The 18,628-nt window shown below is 43.2% G+C and overlaps 1 protein-coding gene across 1 annotated transcript in view; it reads right to left on the bottom strand.

Moving 5' to 3' along the window:
* Positions 1–4,059: 4,059 nt before the first annotated feature.
* Positions 4,060–18,628, bottom strand: part of SLC26A7 (solute carrier family 26 member 7) — a 30,482-nt gene continuing 15,913 nt past the window's right edge. The window contains exon 3 of the mRNA XM_061611604.1: positions 4,060–4,247. Coding sequence (XP_061467588.1) covers positions 4,060–4,247 — 188 coding nt within the window. The remainder of the gene's footprint in view (positions 4,248–18,628) is intronic.

Genomic DNA, 18,628 nt, shown 5'->3' with positions numbered 1-18,628 from the left:
CATCTGATGAAATGGACTCTGGTCCACAAAAATGTATACCATCATAACATTTGATAGTATTTATGGTGCCTTTAAAATAAGATAGTACTGGGGTATATGGGTGTGTTTGTGTGTTTTCTTCTATGCCGTTTGCTCAAACTGTAAGTTTTTGATACTTGTTTGTTTCACCCAGCATGTCAAACAAGAACTTTGCAAGGATGGGTGGCTGGGTGGATGGATTTTAATAAGAAAACTAGAATTAGGAAAAGGGTGAAAGCTTCCCAACCCCATAATCCTAATCTGGACCCCCTGCCTGGCAGCTGGTATCAATGCTTTTTAAAAATCAGTGGCCCTTAGACAAGAAGCTCTCCAGTGTCGGATTAAAAAAAAAAAAGAACTGCAAGACATGTTCACACATTCAGTATTTGGGGGCAGGGTGGTGGTCAAGAAAAAAAACAAATGCTTTAAGTAGTGGAGGAGAGGCGGAAAAATGACCAAGGTTGGAGCTACCAAACAAACACAGAAGAGGTATATTTAGGGGAAGGGCCACAGCTCAGTGGTACAGCCCTGCCCTGAATGAGAAGGTCCCAGGTTCAATCCACGGCATCTCCAGGTAAGACTGGAAGAGACTTCCTGTCTGAAAACCTGCCAGTCAGAGCTGCTGCCAGTCAGTGTAGACAATACTGAGCTAGATAGACCAATGGTCTGGCTCAGTGTTATGCAGCTCTCTTCCTAAGTTTGTATCCATTTACTAAGGTATTTGAAATGTGGTGTTGGAGGAGAGCTTTGCGGGTACCATGGACTGCGAAAAAGACAAATAATTGGGTGTTAGAACAAATTAAACCAGAACTATCGTTAGAAGCTAAAATGATGAAACAGAGGTTATCATACTTCGGACACATAATGAGAACACATGAAAAGGCAATAATGCTGGGAAAAACAGAAGGGAGTAGAAAAAGAGGAAGGCCAAACAAGAGATGGATTGATTCTATAAAAGAAGCCACGACCTGACCTTACAAGCTCTGAACAGGGTGGTTCATGACAGATGCTATTGGAGGTCACCGATTCATAGGGTTGCCACAAGTCATAATTGACTTGAAGGCACATAACACACATACACCCCTTTTGTGCAAAGAGGCCTAAAGTGGAGCATTAACTAACAAAGCACATGGGATTGAAGCATAGAGTTCTGCTACTTGGGATCTAAGGTACACATTGCACAGAAATTAGATATGCTATATATATATCAGATTCACAATGAAACATCCTGCTGGGTAGGGAAGGTCAGGATTGGATTGTCACCTTCATTTGATTTGCTATGATTTAATGTCCACTGCTGGGAGCTGGTGGAGAAAAGAGGGGGGGAGAAAGGGGGGGAGAAAACACGCGACAACAATTACTAAAAGGTGAAATCCTGCCTCTGCTGAAAGATTTAATAAAGCAAAGCTCTGAAGAGGAAAGACACAAGATTTCCCACAGTGCGGTAGCTATTGTGTGTTGGTTCAAAAGCATTCCTTACCTCTCCATTAGATAAATAGTGATTACAACAGAATGGCCTGATTAGCTTTTGTTGCCATGCTGAATGAGAACAAAAGCTGTTTTCTTTCCGATAGTGTCTATCGGTAACTAATAACAAGGTCTTTCAAACATATGACTGTTTACAAGAGTCAGTATAGAAAAGCAGATTTTTTAAAAAAGTTCTCATACATGATTGTAACACAACTAGAGGGGAAATGTATGTGCCAGGGGACTCGAGAACCATACAACACATGACAAAATTTCTATGTGGGCATTATTCCACGCAGGACATTGCAAGAATCCAGTGTGCCGTTCGTCATGTGGATAGATGTGAAGGAAAGATGGGGCGAGTTTTTTATTTTTTTTTCCAGGCCTTCACATCTCTTCACACCACAGTAACATACACATCATGTAATAAGGGTACATTTACACTAATGTACCCATCATTTTCCTTCTGAGTGCAGTAACCAACTGATCGTAAGAAATTGTGAATGCCCTTGTCGATAGATAATTTTCAGTAGGGGACATATTTCAGTTTTGTTGATTCAGCCATTAGCCATAACAAAAACAGTCTAAAATTTAAATAAGCATTGGTCTGGCACACACTCGAAAAGATAAAGGCTTGACAACGCACACATGAGCGTTGCCTAAAGCAAAAGCTCAAGAGGTTGCTTTCTGAGTAATAGCCATATTCCTAATGGCAAGAAGGAAATCTGACTTTTGTAGATTTGCCAAGTATCAAACACCTCAACTTGGTTGTTTCCACAGACACAAAACCGCAAATTACATGGAACACTTAAGATATCTACCCATCAGTACAGAAGTAGTCATTAACTGAAACCTGATCATAGTAAAGGCTTTTGTCAAGGACACCACAATTTACAGCCCCTCTTTTTTTAAAAAATGATCATTTACATATACACAAAATATCACATTTTATCGTTTCTTAAGATAACCTGTTTTACATTACCATGAAGCCTACTCCAGCCTTTCCCAACCTTTGGGTCCCCAGATGTTGCTGGACTATAGTTCCTATAATTCCTGGCCATTGGCCATGCTGGCTGGGGCTGATGGGAGGTGTAGTCCAGCACCATCTGGGGACTCAAAGGTTGGGAAAGGCTGGTCTACTCCAATTCCAGCTATCCCAGTTTCTTTTTGTATGGATTGCTCAACCATTCAGTCTTCCTTTATAATCCTTTCTACAACCATATGTATATCTGCCAACTTGAAGATGTTTCATGTATCTTATGAAGTGCACTCTAGTCCACCAAAGCTGATGGCATCATAAATTCATTACTTTTAAAAGTGCCACAAGATTCTTAATTATTCTAGACTATAAGTGACCCGGAAAACCTTCAAGCTGAAAACACAGGGGATAAATGTTTTGTAGGACTTGGTGGTTCCACCTACCCTTTGTTGCTGGACCTTCAGCCCTTGCTCAGTTTGGCCCTTGTTAAAAATGAATTGCCACCAGCACCACAGGACATACTCTGTTTGCGTGGGGTGACAGCAATGCCTGTTGGGCCTCACGGCTGTCCTCCATACACTGAGAATACTCCTTTTCAGCTAAGCTGTATAAAGGATGTATATTAATCAGATTAAAAAGAGTGATGGAACCAGCTTTCTTGGTTAAACCCACTAAGCAGCATGTAAAACAAGAAGGGTATTATGAAGCAGGAACAAGTGATGTCACATATCTTTGCACCAAAGGTCTCAGTAGCTGTCTGTGCAATATGATGCTCCAGCTCCATTTCTTTGGCTCAGAAGAACTTCATTTGTAACTGAAAGCAGCCATAATGGAAGTTCTTGCCATATGACTAGTTGCTGGGAGATGTGAGAGAAGGGATTCTGTAAACAGTTAATTGGGGACCAGTACAAATATTATTATGCCACACATGTAATTGTTCCCAAAACTACTACTTTGCAAAGGTTCATCATGCAGACCAAAGATGTAGAACTTGTGGCCCTCCAGATGTTGCTGGACTCCATCAACCCAAGCCAGCATTGCTAATGATCAGAAAAGTTAGGAACTGTAGCCCAGGAACATCTGGAGGGCTACAGGTTAGCCACCCCTGATAGAGGGGCTACAACATTTGCATGTCACTTACTGTGTGATTTAGTCCAGTCACAGAGAGCCCGTTGTTTAACCACATGGTAAGCCACTTATTTTTAGCAGCCTCTACCTTGGTGGGGTAATATCTGAATTAGCTCCCAGTTCTTATATGCTGGAGTTCCAGCAAGAGACAGAAAGCCTGGTGGAACAAAAGCAGTCTTTTCCCTATATCCAGTAGGCATCAGCTCAGTTGAAACTCTGACCATGGTATCCCATTCCATTTTTAATCATCATGTAGGACTAACAGCCTCCCCTCCCCAATCTTGCTTTTGTGATTATCAGAGCTGTAGCAATGATGCAGCGTAGGCAACACTGAACTCCAGATCACATGGGAGGACCCCAATGCTATGGCTCCATCACAATCTACCTTTGCTTCTCCTGGAAACTGAGGCAACAGTAGCAGCCCCAGCCACATTATGATTTACCTGCTTTTCTATGTGTCTCAGTTACTAAGGAATACCTACTTGAATGAGTCCTCCTAATAACGAAACTGCTGCAGCAACTCCAATCCTCTGCATCTCAAACTCAGATAAGCCCAAGACTGTGGAGTTATTGTCTGTTGTGAAATTGCTGCTCATGGGAGGAACAAGGCGCTCGACAGCATTTGCGGATATCAAGGAAGTCAAAGCAAACGTTCCTGTAAAAGAAGAGAGACAGTTTTGCTCCTGTTTGCTACAGCTCCAGTTTGTTTTCCATTATGCTTAAAAGGAAGGGAGTGCCACTGAAACTTATGCATGTAGACTTTAGTTACACTTTAATTAAAAATCAGTGGGGGAAGTTAGTCATGACTAACTCAAGTCCCAGTGATTTCAATGGGATCAAAGTGTGACGAACTTAATCAGGATCCAAACCTATGAGTATTACATCCAAATTGTTGTGCTTAAGGTCAGTTTGCCAGCTCTGTGTTGAGAGTCCAGCTACACATCTGTTCTGTACTCATTCTGTTTTCTACACACACTATCTTTAGACATCATCTGCAGGTGAGGGCCTCCTGCGGATACCATGTTATCAGGAGGTTTGTTCTGCACAATATAGGAAATGGTTTTTTAAAATGTTTTTGATGCTGTTTTGTTTTAATGTATTTTAAGATCTGTTTTTATGATGTTTTAAAGTGTTTTCGTGCTTTGTTTGCTGCCCTTGGCTCCTGCTGGGAGGACAGGCGGGATACAAATAAATAAATAAATAAATAAAATAATCTCTTACCATGAAAATGTATTTCCATATTCAAAGGTCCATTTGTGTGTTATGCAAATAGTGAACAATGCTGCTTATTTAACTCCTGTTTTGTGTGATATGAGCCATCCTGCTGCATAACCATGGGATCCTTGCATAAATGCTTGGGTGAAATCAGCAGCTGATCTGGCGCTCCTGCCAGTGTTGCACTGCACTGACCTCACCATTGAGCCCCTCCCACTCCTGGTGTGCTGTAGCAATACAGCCAGAGGGAGGTCACCACTGAGTGAAATATATTTGAAATTTTGGTTGTGGATGTTATGACAGCTGCCATTCCAACAGAGAGATGTTCAGCAAAGGCCTAACCTGTGCAATAAAGGGAAGGGACCATAGCTCAGAGGAGAGAGGGCTGGTGATTTGCATGACGAAGATTCAGTTCCTGACTTCTCCAGTTAAAAGGAGGTTAAAAGACCTGGACAAATAGAAGGGGTTTTGCCCAGCACTTAAAAGTAATTTAATGTGGTACTATGATTGTGCCTTGGGAGAGAATTCCAGAGGCAGGGCACCACTACCAAAAAGGCCCTGACTTTGATTACCACTCACCTAATATCTGACAGTAGAAGAGAAAAGAAGGGTCTCAGAGGGCCATCTTGGCAACTAGACAAGTTCATGAGTGGAAGACTTCAGAATGACCACATGTGACCCAGACTAGCACATTGTAACCATTTGCTCAAGATAGTAGAAGCCCCATGTATGGTATTCAAGAAAGGAGACTAGATCAGAACCTTTCCAGAAAATGATACTTGTAATGAGAACGTATAAGAAAATAGCAATTACATTTGAAGGCTTCCCAGGAAACAGGAGATCAAGAGGAAAAACTGAGAAAACCAGACAATGTAAGAGCTCTGCTGCATGAGGTCCAAGGTCCATCTAGTCCAACATTCTGTCCTTTCAATGACCAACCAGATGCCCCAGAGAAGCCTGCAAGCGGGACCTGAGTGCAACAGCACTCTCCCCACTTGTGCTCCCCAGCAACTGATATTCAGAAGCAGACCACCACTGGAGGCAGTACACTGGAGGCCACCAATTATGCCGCCCGACAAGATCAGCCACGCAGGGCCTTCTCTCAGTCCCACCAACTAAAACAGCTAGGTTGGTGGGGACGAGAGAGAGGGCATTCTCAGTGGCGGCCCCCACTCTCTGGAACTCCCTCCCGTAGATCTTCGGCATGCCCCTTCCCTGAATGTATTCCGCAAAGCCTTGAAGACCTGGCTTTTCAGACAGGCCTTCGGGACTTCCGGGGAGGGTTAATCTCTATGACAAATTGCCTATTACTCTGAACTGTCATTGTGTATAGTTTTTATCGTTTGTATTGTATTATTATGATGTATTTTATTGTAACCGAGATGTACGTCGCCTAGAGTGGCCATTGGCCAGATAGGCGACACATAAATTAAATTATTATTATTATTATTATTATAGACATCATGGCTAGTAGCCACTGATTGCTCTATTCTCCATGAATGTGTATAATCCTCTTTTAAAGTCATCCAGGTTGGTGACTTATGAGAGTGAATTTAGATATGTACTGTGTAAAGCAGTACTTTGTTTTGCCTGTCCTGAATCTTCCAACATTCATGGCTCTGGTATAGGGGGGGTGGAAAATTCTCCCTGTCTACTTTCTCTACTCCGTACATAATCTTATACACTTCCATTTTTTTCTAAACTAAAAAAAACCCAAATGTTGTAACTTTCCTCATTAGGGGAGTGGCTCCATCACCTTGATTATTTTGATCAACTTCAAATCTACTTTTAAATTCTCTTCCTGTGGTATTCCTTATGGTCACCAAGAGACTTATATTTTGAACCTTTTACGTACCATCTATTCTACAATGATCTGGGGACCTTATAGCCCTTGCTACATTTGAACGAATTTCTTATAAAAACCAATTTTCTTTGGCTATCTATCAGGACATTCGGATGGCATATATCTTCCATGTTTAAACTGAGATAGATGTATTGATGGTCATTGTACTAGTAGTGTGAGGTAATGGCTTCTTTTTCGTCATGTTTTTTCCTTTTTCTTTCTTTCTTTGTTAATCCTGCTATGATAAATACTTTTAAAATAGAGGTGGGGAACCTACAACCTGTGAGCCAATCTTGGCCTGCCAGGCTCCCCCACACGACCCGTGAGGCCATTCTGGGCAAACCATACCCACCTGCCCTACACCTGATGTCATACAGGTAAAGGAAGGGCTTGCCCAAAAGGGTGGAGCTTGCCTAAAGCCCACTTTGTGCAGCTCCCAAAGCTCCCGACATCAGCTACACAAAGCAGGAATCCAGTGCTAAGCAGGAACATCATTTCCCCCTCCCCCACATTGTCTGTTGTTAAGTGAGAGCAATCCTGCTTAGCGCTGGGCTCAGGTGCACAAGAAAAGTCTCTCACACACCCAAACTAATCAGGATTAAGCAGGATCCCCCTCATCAGCTGATGTGAAGAGGGGGAGATCCAGGCAAGCACTGTTTGAACTAGTCTCCACCCGCCTTTAAAGATCATTCCAGCAATCTTTAAAGGGGGGGGGACTGCTTCAAAGAGTGCTGCAAAACTAGCACCTTTTTCTTCATAGCTGTGCAACAGAGCAGTCTCTGCCAGAGCCAATGTCTGGAAGCAGGCACTGGCTCTGGCAGGGATTGCTCCGTTGAGCAGTGATTAAGGGGGAAAAGGGTCTGCTTGCTTCGAAAGTCTGCCCCACACTGATCCTTCTGATTACACAGCTTGAAAGAAGAGGCACAGAGCAGGCTTTGCAAGCATAAGGGATTTTAACATTTGTCAATCATGATGTCACATGATTGAAAGGTGTCTTGCCCCACCCACTTTTCAAAGTTGGCAGGCAGATAAAAGATCTGGCCCCCAGAGCCATAAAAGTTCTCAACCTCTGATTTTAAAAAATCAGCTTTGCCTTTTTCAGTTTTGAATATTTTCAAATATTGCTTTTGAATTGAACTTCTGGATTATTTTCAAAAATCTTAAAACCTTAAAATCATGGTGGTGAATGTTAAGACTACAATAAGTAACAACTGCCAAAAATCAATACTATGACTGGGATCCTATATGTGAATTTAAATTTAAACTATTCTTTGAAGTATAAAAATACAGTAGGGCCCTGCTTATACGGCAGGTTAGGGACCAGGCCCCCACCGTAAAGCGGAAATCGCCGTAAAGCAGAACCCATTTACTATAATGGGTCGCGTGGCGTGAAAATGCAGCAAAAGCGCAAAATCGGCTTTAAAACAGGGAATTTCCCCTAATTGAAAGCCGCTGCATCAGTGGAATGCCAGAAAGTGGAACGCTGGAAAGCGGGGCCCTACTGTACTCTTTTTAAAGGCATTATTTGGGGCACTACAGAATGGTTAAACAACTACTACAGGACCACTCAGATCTATAAAAGATGGAAAATATTGTTCAGAGAAAGCAAACAAATACAGTAACTACAAAACTACATTTTGATATACCCCATAATTTCTCCATTGATCAAAATTTCTCACAAAACCCTCCACACTTTCATTCTGGAAATTCTTATTTCATCTAAAGGCTAACTGAATAGCATAGAACCTGTTTCAATTACACAGCTCAGATATCCAATCCCTAAACAAATAAAATCAAGCTGTATCCAACATCTTTTCAAAGTACCAGATGGCCTAAATGCTTTGCTTGAAGAAACCAACAGTCCAGCTTGTCCCAGTTGGGCAATTATTACACTTGAAATGAAGTAACTACGTAATGTCTACTTTGCTGACTCAGAGTTATCATAGCTTCCAAGGAGCTTGCCACAAAATTCAGATCCAACATGCCAGTGAGTTGCAAGGGGCTTTTGACAATATGCTTTGCATACGTTGATGCAAATTCTATGTACTTTGGACGGAATGTTGCTTTCCCAGTAGACCACATGGCTCCTACAGAGCTGTTAAATGTAGCACTGAATGCACATTTTGGCACACAGGTCATTTTCAAAAAACCACGCAATTACTCAAAAGATAATTATTGTTCCTTAGAAAGCATAATAACAACCAACGGGAATGTGCATATACTTGGGCTTTTCAAACCCTGAGAGGTTAGCTTTGTGTGTGGTTCTACACAAATGTGGATTTCCAAGGAGAAACTCCCCTGAAAGATTCCCACAGCACTTTTGCTTTCTCCATCCTTTCCAACCCCTATTAACTTAAGGGAGGCCATGACCTCCGTACCCAACTCCATTGTTTTCTGCAACTGGGACCAGATGTTCTCAGTAAAAACCTTGCTTCTCATGGCCAGGTCTCAAATTAATATTTTGGAGCGACCCTTCTTTGGGTCAGAGTAAGCAATGCATTATTGGGTTGTCCGTGTGAGCTTGCAAATTATCTAGGCCTGGAATGGGGAACCTGTTGCTGGACTCCAATTCGTCTGCCCCAGCCAGCATGGCCAATGGTAAGGGATGAGGGGAGTTGTAGTCCAGCAACATCTGAAATACCACCGTTTCCCCACTCCTGAACTAGGATCACTGTATTTCAACAAGAACAAGACACACAGTCTTTTAGTCTCTGTGGTAGCCTTATTCTAGCAGTGGAAGGAAATACTGCAAATTGGCTTTGTTGTGTCATGTCCAATGAAACTATGTGCGATATTCATATGATGCTGTCAATGGGTATGGCACTTTAGAGAGTGGCATAATAAAGAAAATGAGATTTCCCTGCCCCTGGGACTTCACAATCTAAATTTCAGCAAAGGGGGGTGATGCTCAGTGGAAGAGCAAATGATGTGCATATAAAAAGTCCCAGGTTATTCTCCCAGGTTTAATCTCCAAGTAGGGTCAGGAAAATAAAACTGTGTGAAACATTGAAGAGCCTCTACTAGATAGTGTAGACAATGCTGAGCGAGATGAACCTGACTTAGTATGACAGCCTTCTAGGGTGAAAAGAGAGAGGCAAAGGTAACAACAAATGTAATAAAATTACCATAGAGTTAACTTATGCGAGGATCATGGCGATGCTGCTACAGACATAAATGGCATGCAAAGATTCAAGATTTTCAATTGGTCTGCCAAGTTCAGTAGGTCATACATTTTTCTGACCCAAGTGTGTGATGGTCATCCCTAAGACACATAGCTATCAAGGAAAATATAAGCATAGTTAGTTCTTGAATGCAACCAAACACTAGCAAATGTTCATTATGAAGCCTACTCAGTAGCAATGAAAACAGCAAAGAAGCTTTTACTGTTTCCATGGCATCCTCACTATGCTACCCAGCTGAACTTTTCCAGGTACAGCCTGGCCCAAAAGAGGGAATGGAACTGAAGATGGCCCACTGTGACTTGTTTCCAAAGCATTTTGAGGATAAAATCAATTGCACTGCTGGGATCTTGACTCCTATATTATAACAAGAGAATCTCAAGAGGTCTAGTCCTCTTTTGTTGGATGAATTTCAGTTGGTATGGCTCGAAGTCATGGGCAAGGTGTTTGGACCAGTGCAGGCAGTCACATGCACACTCTCTTGCTCCATACAGCTCATAAAAACTATCAAGGGGGGAAGACCAGCTGGGCCAAGGAAGTGATTAATGCCTCTTTATGAGAAGGTGTGGTCCCTGCAAGCCTAAAGGCAGTAGCAGTAAGACCACTCCTTAAGAAATCCTCCCTCTATCCAGAAAATTTAAATAACTGTCATCCAGTTGCAAATGTTCCCTTCCTGGGCAAGGTTATTGGGCAGATGGTTGTTAACAAACTCCAGGCTCTCCTCAATGAGGCAGATTTTCTAGATCCATTTCAATTGGGGTTTACACCTGGTTTTGACATAGAAAGTGCCTTAGTCACCCTATATGATGACCTCTGTCAGGAGAGAGACAGTGTGGTCCTGTTGATTTTCCTTGATCTCTCAGCTTTCAGTACTATTGACCATGGAATCCTCTTGGAGCAGCTGTCCAAACGGGAATTTTACTGCTCTGCAATAGCTCCAGTCCTATTTAGACAACCATCTCTAGAGAGAGGTGCTAGGGGGAAACTGCTCAGCCATGTGAAGCCTTCAACGTGGGGTTCCACAGAGGCTGATCTTATCTCCCATGCTGCTCAGCATCTATATGAAACCACTGAGATGGATACCAGAGATTTGGAGCACATGGTCATCAATATGCATTATGCCTCCTCTTCTTGTCGCATTGCAGGTGTCGCAATGAATGTTCTAGATTGGTGTCTGGCTTTGGTAATGAATGAGAGCCAATAAACTGAATCTCTGTCCAGATAGTACTGAGGTGGTGTTAGTGGCAAGTTCCGTAGACTGGATGGATGGGATTCAACCTGTTCTTGGAAGGTGTTGGGACTCCCTCTAAAGGAGGTGGTGAATATCTTAGGTGTACTTCTGGATCCACTGCTGTCGCTGAAGGCAGAAGTGGTCTCGGTGGCATGGAGTGCTTTCACCAACTTTGGCTGGTGGCCCAGCTGCAACCCTATTTGGACAGGGATAACTTAGTTTTAATTGTCTATGTTCTGGTAACCTCAAGGTTAGATTATTGCAATGATTTATATGCGGGGATGTCTTTGAAGACAAGCTAGAGGAAGCCCCAGCTGACGAAGCGTCAAGGCGAGTTAAGCAGCAGAGCGAGTTCGGCAGCAGGGCGAGGAGGCCAGGGCCCCCTACTCTGCCCGTCTGTTCCCTGACCTCAACTAAACCGCAGTCTCCAACCCACTGATGTAATAAACCTTAAACAAAACTATGCAGGTAAGAAGCCAGCAGGGGTGTGGGGGCTTTCCAGTGTTTTGCACTGCCTGCAGCATGTACGACTATCTGCCTGTTGGACAGAAGTCGTGGGTGTGCTCTCGGTGCAATGAGCTCCTGGCTCTCCGGGAACGACTTCATTTCCTTGAGGCCAAGGTGGCGGACCTGGAAAAGCTGAGAGAGGCAGAGAGGTGTGTGGAGGAGGCCTTCAGGGACGTTATAGCTGTGTCCCACTCCAACGATGATAGCTCTCCTGCTATCATGGACAACGATGGTCTCGGGGAAGGAGAGCATCCAGCTGAGGAAGAGGGAAACGATCCCTTAGAAGGGACCCATTCCTTGGGGGATGAGCAGCTATCCTCTCGTTCCGAGGATATATCTCCAGGGGGTGGAGGGATCCTTGTAGTGGGTGATTCGATCATTAGGAACATAGACAGTGGGGTGTGTGATGGGCGTGTAGACCACAAGGTGTTTTGCCTGCCTGGTGCGAAGGTTGCGGATATCGCCCGTCGTTTAGATAGTTTGGTAGACAGTGCTGGGAAGGAGTCAGTGGTCGTGGTGCACGTTGGCACCAACGACATGGGGAAATGCAGCCGTGAGGTCCTGGAAGCAAAATTTAGGTTGCTAGGTAGGATGCTGAAAGCCAGGACCTCCAAGGTGGCTTTCTCTGAAATGCTACCGGTTCCACGCGCAGGACCAGCCAGACAGGCCCAGCTTCGCAGTCTCAATGCGTGGATGAGACGATGGTGTCGGGTGGAAGGGTTTGGATTTGTTAGGCACTGGGGAACATTTTGGGACAAGCCGGGCCTGTACAAAAGGGACGGGCTCCACTTGAACCAGAATGGAACCAGACTGCTGGCACTTAAAATTAAAAAGGTGGCAGAGAAGCTTTTAAACTGACTGAGGGGGGAAACCCGACAGGAGCTGAGAAAGGTCCGGTTCGGAATAAACCTCCCCCGTGGGATAAAAACCAAAGAAATGATGAAATTTTAAAAGGGGTAGGCCTAGAAGTAGGCATTGTGAGAGCAGGGGCACAGGATATAAATTCAGAAGAGCAAAATTACCACAGGCCTAACCACAAGTGCCAAAGACACTTGAAGAGAGACACTGCTTACAAGTGCCTGTACGCTAATGCTAGGAGCCTGCGAACCAAGATGGGAGAACTGGAGTGCTTGGTCTTAGAGAAGAGCATTGATATAGTGAGCATAACGGAGACCTGGTGGAATGGAGAAAACCAGTGGGATACGGTTATCCCTGGATATAAACTATATCGGAAGGACAGGGAAGGACGTATTGGTGGCGGAGTTGCTCTATACGTGAAAGAAGGCATTGAATCCAGCAAGCTCAAAACCCCAAAAGAGGCAGACTCCTCCAGAGAATCATTGTGGGTGGTGATACCATGCCCCAGGAGGGACTTAATACTGGGAACGATCTATCGTCCCCCTGATCAAAATGCTCAGGGAGACCTTGAGATGAGATATGAAATTGAGGAAGCATCCAAACTAGGAAATGTGGTAGTAATGGGTGACTTCAACTACCCAGACATAGACTGGCTGCATATGTGTTCCAGTCATGACAAAGAAGCAAAGTTTCTAGATATTCTAAATGACTATTCCCTAGACCAGTTGGTCATGGAACCGACCAGAGGGACGGCAACCCTGGACTTAATCCTCAGTGGGGACCGGGACCTGGTGCGAGATGTAAGTGTTATTGAACCGATTGGGAGCAGTGACCACAGTGCTATTAAATTAAACATACATGTAACTGGCCAATTGCCAAGAAAATCCAACACGGTCACATTTGACTTCAAAAGAGGAAACTTCACAAAAATGAGGGGATTGGTAAAAAGAAAGCTGAAAAACAAAGTCCAGAGGGTCACATCACTCGAAAATGCTTGGAAGTTGTTTAAAAACACTATATTAGAAGCTCAACTGGAGTGCATACCGCAGATCAGAAAAGGTACCGCCAGGGCCAAGAAGATGCCAGCATGGTTAACGAGCAAAGTCAAGGAAGCTCTTAGAGGCAAAAAGTCTTCCTTCAAAAAATGGAAGTCTTGTCCGAATGAAGAAAATAAAAAAGAACACAAACTCTGGCAAAAGAAATGCAAGAAGACAATAAGGGATGCTAAAAAAGAATTTGAGGAGCACATTGCTAAGAACATAAAAACCAACAACAAAAAATTCTATAAATACATTCAAAGCAGGAGACCATCTAGGGAGACAATTGGACCCTTGGATGATAAGGGAGTCAAAGGTGTCCTAAAGAACGATAAGGAGATTGCAGAGAAGCTAAATGAATTCTTTGCATCTGTCTTCACAGTGGAAGATATAGGGCAGATCCCTGAACCTGAACTAACATTTGCAGGAAGGGATTCTGAGGAACTGAGACAAATAGTGGTAACGAGAGAGGAAGTTCTAAGCTTAATGGACAATATAAAAACTGACAAATCACCGGGCCCGGATGGCATCCACCTGAGAGTTCTCAAAGAACTCAAATGTGAAATTGCTGATCTGCTAACTAAAATATGTAACTTGTCCCTTGGGTCCTCCTCCGTGCCTGAGGACTGGAAAGTGGCAAATGTAACACCAATCTTCAAAAAGGGATCCAGAGGGGATCCCGGAAATTACAAGCCAGTTAGCTTAACTTCTGTCCCTGGAAAACTGGTAGAAAGTATGATTAAAGCTAGGTTAACTAAGCACATAGAAGCCTTGCTGAAGCAGAGCCAGCATGGCTTCTGCAAGGGAAAGTCCTGTCTCAGTAACCTATTAGAATTCTTTGAGAGTGTCAACAAGCATATAGATAGAGGTGATCCAGTGGACATAGTGTACTTAGACTTTCAAAAAGCGTTTGACAAGGTACCTCACCAAAGGCTTCTGAGGAAGCTTAGCAGTCATGGAATAAGAGGAGAGGTCCTCTTGTGGATAAGGAATTGGTTAAGAAGCAGAAAGCAGAGAGTAGGAATAAACGGACAGTTCTCCCAATGGAGGGCTGTAGAAAGTGGAGTCCCTCAAGGATCGGTATTGGGACTTGTACTTTTCAACTTGTTCATTAATGACCTAGAATTAGGAGTGAGCAGTGAAGTGGCCAAGTTTGCTGATGACACTAAATTGTTCAGGGTTGTTAAAACAAAAAGGGATTGCGAAGAGCTCCAAAAAGACCTCTCCAAACTGAGTGAATGGGCAGAAAAATGGCAAATGCCATATAAACAAGTGTAAAATTATGCATTTTGGAGCAAAAAATCTGAATTTCACGTATACGCTCATGGGGTCTGAACTGGCGGTGACCGACCAGGAGAGAGACCTCGGGGTTGTAGTGGACAGCACGATGAAAATGTCGACCCAGTGTGCGGCAGCTGTGAAAAAGGCAAATTCCATGCTAGCAATAATTAGGAAAGGTATTGAAAATAAAACAGCCGATATCATAATGCCGTTGTACAAATCTATGGTGCGGCCGCATTTGGAATACTGTGTACAGTTCTGGTCGCCTCATCTCAAAAAGGATATTCTAGAGTTGGAAAAGGTTCAGAAGAGGGCAACCAGAATGATCAAGGGGATGGAGCGACTCCCTTACGAGGAAAGGTTGCAGCATTTGGGGCTTTTTAGTTTAGAGAAAAGGCGGGTCAGAGGAGACATGATAGAAGTGTATAAAATTATGCATGGCATTGAGAAAGTGGATAGAGAAAAGTTCTTCTCCCTCTCTCATAATACTAGAACTCGTGGACATTCAAAGAAGCTGAATGTTGGAAGATTCAGGACAGACAAAAGGAAGTACTTCTTCACTCAGCGCATAGTTAAACTATGGAATTTGCTCCCACAAGATGCAGTAATGGCCACCAGCTTGGACAGCTTTAAAAGAAGATTAGACAAATTCATGGAGGACAGGGCTATCAATGGCTACTAGCTGTGATGGCTGTGCTCTGCCACCCTAGTCAGAGGCAGCATGCTTCTGAAAACCAGTTGCTGGAAGCCTCAGGAGGGGAGAGTGTTCTTGCACTCGGGTCCTGCTTGCGGGCTTCCCCCAGGCACCTGGTTGGCCACTGTGAGAACAGGATGCTGGAATAGATGGGCCACTGGCCTGATCCAGCAGGCTCTTCTTATGTTCTTATGTTCTTAAGACAATTCGGAAACTATAGATAGTGCAGTATTCATCAGCCAGATTAGTATTCGCGGACAGAAGGTCTGAGCATATTACACTGATTCCGGCCAAACAGCACTGACTATCAATTAGCTTCCAGGCTCAATTTGAAGCGCTAATATTGATCTATATAGCTTTATGTGGCTCAGGACCACAAAAGCTCAAGAATTGCCGTTCTCCACATGAACCATCCTGGACCCTGCATTCATCAGAGGCCCTTCTCCACATGCCTTATCCAAGGGTGGTGCAGAGGGTGGCTGCACAAGAACAGGCTTTTTCAGTGGTGGTCCTCTATCTGTGGAATGCTCTCCCCAAGGAAACGTGCCTGGCACCATTATTTAGGCACCAGGCTTTTGGCATTATTGTCAGTTTTTACCCAGACTGTTGATGGTTTACTTTTGCTCTACTGTAATGCTCATCTTTTAGTAGGGTTGGGTAGGACTTGTTGCATGAGTATTTCCAGGAATTTGGTATTGTACGTCATTATTAATGTGGCTTTTAATTAATTTATTAAGTCATTTTTGACATTTTTTTTTATAAATCAACTAAGAAATCCAATAAACGATGATGATAATAAGCAGTTAGCTCCATTTGTCCTCCCATGGAATAGTAGTGGAATAGGTTTACGAGACCTTCATCTCCACTCCATTTGACCACGAGGAATGTATAGACAGAGCTTGTTGTCCTGAACCAATTCTGGTCAGCCATATGTATAAGGGGAACTATTGTGGGTTGACACATGCCACACACCTGATAATTGAACTACATATCAAAGTGGGACTGGACCACATCAAGAGACAGGCAAATGATCATTTGTATGACTGCTCTCCCACACATCAAAAACTCCCTGCACATAGAAAACTTCAGACTAGAAACCTTCCAACTGATGGCCTAGCTTTCTACAGGCAGGGAGTATTTGCCATAGCTTGCAATTGTACACCAGCATTCTCCAGTGATACAGTTTCAGAAGGATCATAGCATGTAAATTGATCCTAAATAAAATGCAGTAGGAGCCATCTGGATAAGCCCTGACAAATAACTCACTGGAAATAGCAATTTGGAGTCTGCATGTTAAGACAGAAACCATACCTACAGCAAATAAACAATTCATAATTAAGATTTATGATTTATTTGCTATTGATATGGCTTTTGCTTTATGAGCAATATGTATGAGCTTTATTTTTGTCCCTCCCCCCCACCTCCCATCGTATATATAAGACCAGGCCTTTGAATGCATCTGCCCGCTTGACATCAACCAGGCTGCAGGGTCAGCCACTCTCCAAGTGGTTGCTTAAGGCTGCAGATATTCATTTTTAACCAGAAATGTTAAGAGCCCTGCTGGAGCAGATCAGAGGCCCATCTAGTCCAGCATCCTGTTCTCAGAGTGACCAACCAGATGCATATGGGAAGCCCACACACAGGACATAAGCACAATAGCACTCTCCCGTTCGAGATTCCCAGAAACTGGTATTCTAAGCATACTGCCTCATGACTAATAGCCACTGATGTTCTATCCTATGTTAGTAAAAGCTCTTGTTTCTTTAACAGGAATGTCACAATTTAAGAAGTATTTTTTTGTTTCAAGGTATATGGAGTGAATAAAGTGCTCCAGGTGGAGCAACAGTTACACACTGGCGCCACCTGAGCTTTCTCTTTCAGGAATTGCTTAGTTTGGGAGTTGGTCTCCAGCGTCCTCTGCAAAGGATGATTTGGATCATACAGTGCAGCTGCTTAGAAGAATGGTGTATTGTCTCAGACAGCACTGCCCTTTCTTGCTTGACTATTCTTCTGTTGTACAGAAGGAAAAAAAGAATCGGAAAGGGGGGAGCAAAGAAATTATCTGAAACTGAGTCAGCCAGAAGATAAGCAAGAACAATCCTTTCTGGTTTCAAAGCAGGCAAAAACAATGTGCTGCTCTTGTTTTTGTGTCTGCCGTTTTTCCAGAAAAATAAATGGTCTTTGGCTGAGCCCTCCAAGGTGAAAGTTTTAGCTTAGAGCAAATTTTACACAGCGTTAAAAGTATTTAAATCTCAGATATAATGCATTTCTTTTATTTATTTTTAAAACATAGATCCCTTCCTTTGTCAAAAGACCCCAGAGCAGGTTACAGCAATGAAACAATAAAAAACACAACGTAACACAATAAAATGATACAGCACAGTTAATTAAGACATCACCCTTCTGTCCACAGATTACTATACAGGCTAAGCCTTAACATTCAAAGGCCTGCTGAAAGACAGGACTTTAGGAGGAGCCTTAAAGTATATAGCGCTACCACTTGCCAGACCTCTAAACAGAAAGCCTATTGGAAGAAGCACTGAAGCAATATTAAAAATCCAGGTGCAGCTAAAGTTTAACCTTAACCATGCTTCCCCACCCCAAACACAGCTTGCTTAAACAGGAAAAAAATGTAGTTGTAAAGAAAGTGCACACACACAAAAATCATAGTTGCTCCTGGGGTTTGATTTCTATCTCCTCCAAACTGCAAGCCTGAAGCGGTTGATTTCCAAATAGTTCTGCTACTGAAGTTAATAAAACAACTGCCAAGTTTGGTGTGTCATTTAGGACACAACCCATCAAGCACTGCTGTTGCTTAAGCTCCACTTACTTCTGCATTGAGTTCCTACAAATGAATGGAGACTGAACAGTTGCAAAGCTTGGTGAATTGTGCCCCCCTGAGACTCTTCCGTTTTCACAGCAGCCAACTGGAAGCTTGTTATGCTCTGCCCTGGCACAGGAGAATAATTAGATTTTTTAAAATTTATCTTATACTGAAAGTTATACAATGTACTAGGGATGTGATCCATTGGCTGGTGCTGGTTGGAAAGCATTCTGTCAATCTACCAAGCAGGTATCGATTTGAGTTTGTTCTTTGTCCACAAGCCACTGCTTTTACTGATCTGGGGGGTTTTCCCTTTGGAAAAAATATTTATTAATATTGATATTTTGAAAGGAAATATTGAGACACT

This window comes from Rhineura floridana, chromosome 1, assembly GCF_030035675.1.
Source record: "Rhineura floridana isolate rRhiFlo1 chromosome 1, rRhiFlo1.hap2, whole genome shotgun sequence".
In the NCBI taxonomy this organism is placed as follows: domain Eukaryota; kingdom Metazoa; phylum Chordata; class Lepidosauria; order Squamata; family Rhineuridae; genus Rhineura; species Rhineura floridana.
Note: the sequence above shows the minus strand (reverse complement) of the source record. Positions and strands in the feature narration are given on the sequence as shown.